Source organism: Ursus maritimus, unplaced genomic scaffold, assembly GCF_017311325.1.
Source record: "Ursus maritimus isolate PB19 unplaced genomic scaffold, ASM1731132v1 scaffold_31, whole genome shotgun sequence".
Lineage (NCBI taxonomy): Eukaryota > Metazoa > Chordata > Mammalia > Carnivora > Ursidae > Ursus > Ursus maritimus.
The window spans coordinates 2,639,830-2,649,651 of record NW_024425675.1 but is presented as its reverse complement, the minus strand read 5'-3'; the positions used below and the strand labels follow the sequence as shown (position 1 = coordinate 2,649,651).

The 9,822-nt window shown below is 38.7% G+C and overlaps 1 protein-coding gene across 2 annotated transcripts in view; it reads right to left on the bottom strand.

The window, feature by feature from the left end:
* Positions 1-7,582: 7,582 nt before the first annotated feature.
* CUL2 (cullin 2) overlaps positions 7,583-9,822 on the bottom strand; it is a 97,546-nt gene continuing 95,306 nt past the window's right edge. For both annotated transcript variants that reach the window (XM_040645255.1, XM_040645254.1), the window contains exons 20-21: positions 9,673-9,789; positions 7,583-8,478 (exon numbers count right to left, since the gene is read on the bottom strand). In XM_040645255.1, coding sequence (XP_040501189.1) covers positions 8,347-8,478; positions 9,673-9,789 — 249 coding nt within the window. In that variant the 3' untranslated portion in view covers positions 7,583-8,346. The remainder of the gene's footprint in view (positions 8,479-9,672; positions 9,790-9,822) is intronic.

Here is a 9,822-nt window from a genome sequence, read left to right as displayed (position 1 = left end):
AACACTTCTTCAATTCTAGAAAAGCAGATTTTTGGTTGTCCAAGCAATTTCAGCCTGGTGTCAAGAAAAGGATGCCCTCAGTCTTTTTCCTTCTAGAAAAACAAACAAACAAACAAACCAGGCAGCATTTGGTGTCTCTCATTACCAATTATTCTAGAGATTCTGGAGTTTCCTTTCATTTGGCTCACAAAGGGAACATCTAGAATGTTTACACTCTAACCTGGAGAATTAGAGGCATCTCCTTGGGTATTTTTGCTGCACATGAAAGACAAAGCTATTTCATTTAAGCCAAAAACATATGGAAGGGGATTTTTCAGTATGAGGTTTAGCTATTTGACTGTTAAGGCCAATCTACTCTGCATTAATCCTATTGGGACCCATAAGATACAAGCCTGGGAACTACCATTTCTAGGTCCTCAGTACATACACTCAACTGTCTATCCTTCTTGTTTGGAATCAGAGTATATCAGAAACAAATTTCCTTGGTAATCTTATTAGAATGTGGTAGGGCAGTTTTACTATCACCCCAGTATCTCACAGTCTCTCCAAGTGGGGCCTCTTGACCTCCTTTGCAGGTGTAGCCCCATTCCAGCCTCCAGACCAAATCCCTGCCGTAGAAGAGATACATAGTCCAGCACTGCTAGTTCAGGCTTGTCTGGTGTCCATTTCTGTTGAGTGAACTTCTTCCTATTTCTAAGACCTTCAGGCTGGCTCCACTTGGGTTAATTGAGGTTTTGTCTTGCTTCTTGTACATGATCTCTGTTATAAAAATGCTGGGCTTTGGCTTGCACATTCCAGACTCCATAGCTGGGCCCTGATATCTGCTGACCACTTTGCTGATGCAGGTTCTGCTTGTCCATACTGCTGACTGTCCCTTGCCTCCAGTCATGCTGATATGCTTATCTGCAGCCTACTCCTTGATGCATACACTTGCTGCTCTGCCAGAATACTGTCATTGTTTCTGGTGCAACCCATCTGCCAGACTCTGAATATGCTCTGAACGTAGAGGCAACAAATGGATGTAAGAGAAAGAGTTAAGAAAACTCCAAGGTTTGGCCTGGGAAACTAGAAGGAAGGAGTTGCCATCAATGGAGATGGGAAAGGCTGTAAGTAGAACATGTATGGGGTTGCAGGAAGAAGACCAGAAGTTTAGTTTTGGATATGCTAACATAGAGATGTTCATTTAGCCATCCAACTATGGAGACTGAGTTGGTCATTAGACACACACTCCTGGAATGTGGGAGAGAGGCCTCAACTGGAGGTTATTATTTTGGATGTTACTAGTATGTAGAGAGCATTTACGCCATTGTACTGAGATCACCAAAAAAGTTTAATGTAGATAGAAAAAGTCCAAGGACTGAACCAAGAGACACTCCTACATTAGAGATTGAGAAGAAGAGGAAGAATCAACAAAGACTGCTTCATGGAAAACTGGTTGCCCTTTTTCAACAAATAATTAGTACTTTTTTATTAGTATTAGAGTTTTTCCTCTGTTTCTTCACAGTATGTGCCTCACTTTACACGCAAATAGGATGCTATATACCATTGGCTGAGGCCTTTTTAATATAATTCTTACCATGGACTTGGGTTTGCTCCAAGTCTTCCTCATTTTCTCCTGGTACGTGTGGGATCAGTCATATGATTTCCATGAAGATGCAGCAGAGGCAGAAGTGAAGACTCTGTCCAGAGAGCAGTACAGTTTACAGGCTCACATCAGATTGAATACAAGGTTTAAGAACAACCTTCTACCCAAACATGCTAACCAATCATACCTGCAGGTGAGCACTTGGCTTTTTGTGTATATATTCGTCAGCTGGTAAATGGTGATTCTTTGGGAACTATTTTCTCTATGTCTTTTTAAGGAAAAACTGGAAAATTTTGTGTTTAGTTGGCTTTTATAAGAAAGTGTAATCTCCTAGCTAGAATGTAAACTATTTAAAATATTAAAAGGCCAGAAAAAAATTTTAAACAAACCCATTTAAAAAATATATAAAGGGAACTGTTTTAGTTTTCTAGGGCTGCCATAGCAAAGCACCATAAACTTGGTGGCTTAAAACAGCAAAATTTATTCACTCACAATTCTGGAGGCTAGATGTCCAAAACCAAGGTGTTGGTGCTGTCTTCCTTGTCTCTTCTTTTTCTGGTGGTTCCCAGCAATCCCTGGTGTTCTTGGCTTGTTGCTTCACATTCCAATCTCTGCCCCTGTCTTCATATGGCCTTCTTTCCTGTGTGTCTGTGTCCAAATTTCCATTTACTTAGAAGGACACTAGTTAAACAATTAGGCCCACACTAATCCAGGATGGCCTCATCTTGATTACGACCGCCAAGACTCTATAGCCAAACAAGGCCCATTCAGAGATTCTGGGGGGATATGAATTTGGGGGGCGAGTAGGGGGACACTATCCAACCCAGTAGAGTAAAAGTGAACTTACTCAATATGTAGCTAAATATATTATATCATTCTTATAAAAATGAACATACACACTCACAGCAAAACAGTTAACAAAGTAAACGCTTTGAGAAGAGGACTTACCTTAATTTCCAGTTCATATCACACTTCACTGTATTTCTCTAGAGTATTTTCAGAAACCATAGCACTCTACTACTGTGCTCCACTGTGTTCCATGAGATTCCTTAGTTAGCCACTTGCTTGCCCTATTATGAGTCATCCCTGATGGTCTGATAGTCTATACTAGGGACAAAAAGGAATCGGGTCGCTCTCTGGTTCTTACTTTCTCTCTGCTTCACAGAGAATCCCAGATTAGTTGCCTCAAGCTCTTCCCCCTGGTCTCCAGACTTTTGGATCTAAATTACTGGGCCAGCAGTGAGCCTAACTTCTTCAGAGCTAGGGTTGGCCTCCTAAAGGGCCAATCTCCTATGGAATGCAAACTGCCTCCCTCCCTTCAGACATGGGGCAATGCAAGTGAAAGCACAAAAGAGAAAGCACAAAGAAGTTGGGGTGTTAGGCTATGGACACCTCTTCCTTACTCTGAGTGTCACTCTTCCCTGTTTCGTGGAGCAGTGGACAGGGTGGCCCCAACAAGGATCAAGCACATAGTTTACAAGTGGGGAGAGCATGCACCTTTCTGATTTCTTCTTATATCATACATTTCCAATTTACCAAGTGGCTGGAGATCTTCATCTTGGCTGTCAACATATAGAGATGGTTATTTTAAAATATACAATCTAAACAAGGAATCTCAGATATTTACCTCATAGCAGATTTAAATTTTGTTGCTTCAGCACTATATAAACTAAAACACTAAAACAGCCTTTTTTTTCTATTCAGCATTCAACTTTTCCTTTAATGTCAGAATATTTCTGCTGCATCAGTGGCCTCCTTGAGCCAAATATTAGGTACAATTTATGCTAAGCCAGTTTATTTCTACTAAAAGTAGATCTTTGCTTATCATGTCTGTCCTTTCTTCCCTAAGAGACAAACTAATAGGTAAAACCCACCCACTTTAAGAAGTTGAGGCTCTCAGCGGATGATTGAGTGCAGTGCTAGGGGCAGTCTCATGAGCTAGTTGATTACACCAGAAATTTTTCATCTTTTCCCTACACCACCAAAGTTCTTCCAAGAAAAATATCTGGTCAACCCACTAACTTTACCTGCTCCCAGGACTGCTAACTTCAACACAAGCTGTAATTCTTCAACTACTGTAACTATAAATAGTAAGCTACTAACAATGGAGAAAAAGAAAATAATAAACAAAAATGGAAAAACCCTTCCTTTCATGCTCAAGTTCTTTTCCACAAGTTGGTTCCCAAAGGTTCCTTCTTTTTGCTGAAAAATGGTATCGTTAAGCTTGTCAGGAGAATGCAAAACATGGATATATTTCTCCCTCAAGGGCAGTGTGTAACCAGTAGCTGACAAAGATTTGTGAATATAAGAAGTAATCATACGGCAGATTAACTTTTGGCTCAATTACCCCACTTCCATAAATGTGTCCTTGCCTCAAAGTGGGGTAACAAAGACCACCCACCGAAGTACAGAAAGACAAATCCTAGAACGGGTATAAACTACTAAATATTCTCATCCCTTTTCATTCTTGTTTTAATGATTCAAAATGTATATAATACATTTGTGTGGTAATAAATGTTTATCACATTTAACCTGGCCATTGTTAATTTATGGCAAAAGAGTCAAGGAGATGAGAATGGATCAAAAAGCCTCCAGGGAATGGTTTCTAAGATTCAGGGCAGGAGCCTCTACGAAGCTGTTTCAGACTGTATGACCAACTGCCTGTTCCATTTGGTTATCTCAAAAGCACATCGGATGCAAGGTGTTATAACTGAGCTCAGCTCCTCCTCCACCCTCGTCCTGTTCCAGGCTTCCTCTAACACACTAAACGGCATTAGTTGTGAAAGCCAAAAATCTACAAGGCATCTTCGACTCATCCCTTCCCTCATTCACCCTAGCCCAACCCATTATTAAGTCATGTCAGCTTTATCTACTTTATAACTCTGGAGATGGCCACTAACACCACCACCTTAACTGCTCACCTCACCACCATCTCCTAAGTATTAACACTATCACTACCCATCATCAGCCCTGTAGAGTCTGTTCTTCACCGTAATGCAGGTTATCCATTTTCCACTGAAATTTGCGAACAGTACTTTGAAATAGTTTGCAAACACCAAAGAAAAAATATAAATATGTACACTCTAAAGCATAGTAAAATACTTTTTTTCCTTTGGCAAATATAACTCCCCTGCATAAAATCCACATAATTCAGCCGTAGAGGTATTTTGGTTCTCAGGCTCTGGCTCCCGCTCCTTACATACACCTCAGGATCTTTGCTGTTATTATTTAGAATATGCTCTCCTGCTTTCATTTTCTGCCCTTCTAACCTCTTATGCAACTCTCTTCAAGGTACCCAGGGTTTTCCTTCATAAGCACTTACATTAGAAATAGCATATTTATGGCTGATTGTTACGAGTCTAAAAGCTCCATGTTGGCAGAGACCATATCTTTTGCTTGTCATTACAACGGGAATGGTACCCATGTAATACCCTGGCCCCAGTACATGTTTGTTAGATGATAAAAGGTGAATTGGCTGAACTATGGATGGAGAACAGGGGAAGGACAAATCCTTAGAATTTCCTGAGTAGTACAGTCTCTACATATGAAAGGGGCTTCTCCCCATCAATGAATCCTACCTTTAATGAATTCTAGCCCATGGGGTAGTAGGTCTCACATAAGAATTGCCTAATTTAATTGCTTCAGCTTTGGACATGCTTCATGAACTTTAACCAGTGGGCCTCTCTATATTATTTCTACTCATTTAGCTACAGTCTATGTACAATTGCCCTTAGGACTAGTACTTTAAAAGTTCACATCTTTACTTTGACCTTGCTCAACCAAGAATGTGTACTGGGAACCAAAATGAAGAGCTCAATAAATTATCTACTGCTACTATAGAGCTGGAGAAATTTTAACTGAACACAGGTTTGCATTAAGTATATATACTTGAAATAAATGTTCTATAGCTGTACATGTGAATGTAAAGTATTAAATTTACAAGTACCCTTTGCCAAGAACTAGCTATAAGCCAAGTTGTTTAACAGTGTATATATACTTCTTAAATAAGTATCTTAAGAAACAAAACTATGAAGCATTGATTCTCACAAATCGCCTAGAAACAAATTTTTATTCTTTAAAGTCAGGAAAAACTATTCTTTATGTAAAAACTGAAGTTATTTCTATCTTATAGGCTATTATATATATATATATAGAGAGAGAGACTGTATTAGGTCCACAATTTTGACTGGGATTTAAATTCAGGTTCGGCAGCTTCTGCCAATGACTCCTGGAAAATGCCTCACTTAGTTTCCTCATCTAGGAGAGAGAAGCACTGCCTGGTAAACAGGATTATCTGAGGTTCGAACAAAATAACCATATGAGGAAGCACCAGTCATAGTCTGTACTCAGTAAAGGTTAAAAAAATTAACAGAAACTTTATAGCATTGTAGCATATACACAGGTTATAAAATCCTGTAAAGGTAGTAAGTTATAAATAAAGCAAAACACAAACCCCAGAGTATCTCCTTTTGTTTACATTAAAGCAAACTGTCATAAAATCTTGGACTAAACCCCTAGAATAAACCCAAAGCAGCAATTAAAATAATCCAGTTTCAAAGAGGATAGAGTGTGAACAAAAGCTGCATGCTGTCTGGCTGAAAAAGGTTATCACTGACTCACACGTGTTAACTATCTCAGTATTAATAATAATTTCTTAAAAGCTCCCGAAAGTTTCACTCACATTATTTTTGTTTTCCAAGATCAAGCACAGAGAACCCTTTCCTCTCCTTCCTCCTCTTCCCCTTCTGTAGCTCCGACCCCCTCTGCCCATAGAGCACTGGGTACTGTACACAGGGCCTGCCAGGTTAGTGCTCTGGGCTGTACGCTAGGATCTTCTGCAGTCAGGACTTCAAATGCTTGACCTAACTTGACCAGACTGCAACCTTCCCTTCATTCTCCTCAGCGGAAGGTGTGTGCCAGAATTCATTTGAACTTGGTCAAATGTGTCTGGCCTCTTCATCCTCACGCGCAAGCATATCTTTAATGTTTCTTTTCAGGTAAAATGAGACAAAGGTGTGAAGAAAACTGTTGTCAGTCATTTCTCTAGACCTCAGTACAAGTATTTTGTCCATTTTTCAATATAATGTATTTTCTTGACAATTTAGATACCAAGATTAAGACTTAATTTAACATTTATAAATATTTAAGAAAAAAAGGAATCAATTTGGAAACTTTATCAACAAGTTATCAAAACAAAGGTTTGTTTTTTGACAGTGAATGTACAATATTATATGGTTTGCCATTACTTCCTCTCTAGGAAGAAAGGTAAAATGAGAAATACAGTATATAAGTAAGTCATTGGAAGTAGATTTTTTTCAACATTTAAAGAGACATGAGTCAGAAAAAGTGCAATCAAACAAACCAACTGTAGAAGCATTTTGCAATAAATTTGAATATGGACAACCTATTAGATGATATTAAGTAATTATTGTTTGTTAGGTGTAATAATGCCATTATAGTTGTGTTTTTGTTGTTTTAAAAAAGATCTTATTGGTCAGAAGTATTGTAAGTAAAATGATTCACGTGGGGTATGTAGTAAAATATTCCAGCTTAAAAAAATTACATTATGTGTGTCATAGTGGTAGTGGGGTCGATAGATAATAAATACAATAACCAGAGTATTCTAATACTGCTGTTAATATATATATAATAAACAAAATAGCGGAATTTCATGTCTTTATATAAGTGGCACCTGGTGTAATGCACCATACAGACAAAAAAAAAAAAAAAAGAAGGTGCTTAGGATATGTTGCTAAGCACACCTGTGACTTATGAGAGTGAATCTAGTGTCAAAATGTTAGGGGGTGGAAGGGTAATATGTAGGTAGGAGAATGGAAAGAATACAGTGGTATCACAGGATCGTCTATAACTCAGAGAAAGGCAGAGGGGAGGTAAGAGAGCTGGGGTATTTGTCTACATTAGAATTAATGTATTATGAAAACCGAAGACAACTTTTGAATGAGAAACTCTTTCTATGCCAGACTTGAGGCCACCACATACTCTTCTCATCCTTTATTTCTGTGGTGTAAGCACATCACCAGAAACTCTTGATAGAATTAAATCTTCAACATTCAAAACGCTCATATCCAACGCAGTTCCAATCCATAAAAATAAAACATTCTTTATGTTGATGCATTTTTATGCATTCAAGAACAATAATCTAGACATTTTTCATGTAGGACTTAAGTAGGAGTAAAAGTGAATTAAACCACTCGGATAAAAATGCAACTAAAGCTGCATTAGCTGCTCTGATGACTCATGAACATTTATATATATACTATTACGTGTGATACTCCATCCACATAAAAAAGGCATTCTATTTCTTTATTTTTTTTTATTTGACAAGCAGCAATATCATGTTTGTCATTTTAATGTAGATACAATTATTAGGTTATCTGTCATATTACAATATTTAAGTTTTTTATTTTATGTCCTTTAAGATACATTAAAAAAAAAACACATCAACTGCAAACGTGAAGGGGAGAAAAAGCATGGTACCCAACCAAATTTCCATATTTCAGCAATACTTCACTCATTCTTTTAATAAAGTTTTAAGAAATGTCATACTGACATGAGCTTGAAATATCTCTAGGCATCTTCTCTGACGCTCATGACGTGGCACTGGTGATGTTGTAAACAGCAGAAAAACAGGGGCTGCCAAATGACCAAATTATGGAGGCACAGGCCTGCTTTTTCCCACAGGAACACACCAAATGGTGACGGCAATGATCTTCTCACACCCACACTAGAGGAGAGCGACATCACGCTACGTAACTGTATTCATCTGCTGACGCCTGGCTGCGTTCGATGTACTGTTTGTCTATCAGAACTTCAATACACTTCTTAATCATGCTGATACTAGGATTAAACCTAGCTCTTGACTGGCTAATCACCTGTGTGAGAGAGACACGGATGTCAAACTACTGCTAATTAGTCAGCTCTAAATAACTTCTTTTAACCAATCAGCTGTGAAGTGCCTCAAATGCACCGAGGTTCCATGAAACAGACCTAATCCATACGGGAAAAATATACTTAAAGTAGTTATTAAATCATATTAGCTAAAATGAATAAAATCAACCAAAGGGATGGATGTGATACATCAGGCAAGTGAATGCCATGAACAGTATTACATTTTTTAGGCTCAGACAGCAGTGCACAAGGAACGATGAAACAAGTAGATCACCGTTGATGACAAAGAAAAATTTAATGCAAAATAAGGAAAAAGCCTAATGTTTCTGTTGTGAAGGAATTACAAAGCAGAACACAGATAGAGCCAAATCCAATAATACGCATACATAACTAAATTCCACTATAAACGAATCCATCTATCTAAATACGCAGCCACGCGCTCCAGCTTCTATCTAACCTTCACTCACCCTCCAGCTCTTAGCTGAACTAACTTTCTCAAGAAAGCTTTTCCCCAACATCCCCTAAGTCAGTACTTTCGTGTACATTCTCATACCACTGTAGCTCTTTTTCAGTGCGTGTTAATGTAATTCTATTTTGCTCGAATACTATTTCAATAATGTATTTCTTCCCTATTAGAAGGTGAACCCCAAAAGGGCAGGAACCACATCACATGCAGACACTCATATATTTATGAATAAATATTTGAAATTGGCTATTTCCTTCAGTAACTGGACAGAAGGTTCAAAATACTGGTGAACTTTAGACCTCTAAATCTAAGTCAAAGCAAACCTGAATTTAATACTGAAATTATAAGTGAGTACTGTTTTCATTAAGTAATGAGGCATTTCTTTATGCTATTTGGGAGTCCTATTATTTATGTATCATTTTGACAAAGAAACATTCCTAAACCATTCATTGATAATACCCATTACCCCAAAAAGCCTTGAGGGGGGTGCCTGGTGGCTCAGTCGTTAAGCGTCTGCCTTTGGCTCAGGGCGTGATCCCAGCGTTCTGGGATCGAGTCCCACATCAGGCTCCTCCGCTGGGAGCCTGCTTCTTCCTCTCCCACTCCCCCTGCTTATGTTCCCTCTCTCGCTGGCTGTCTCTCTCTGTCAAATTAATAAATAAAATCTTTAGGAAAAAAAAAAAAAAGCCTTCAGGGTTTCCCCCCCTTTTACCTCTTGAATAAGGGCATTATGCCGAAGTACTTTTCGTGCTTTCATGATACGAACTATAGCAGCCTGGAGATACATTTTCCGGTCCTCATCTACAGCACTTCTAGTCTGCTCCATTTCCTGTTTCACGGGGGGGGGGGGGGGGGGGGGGGG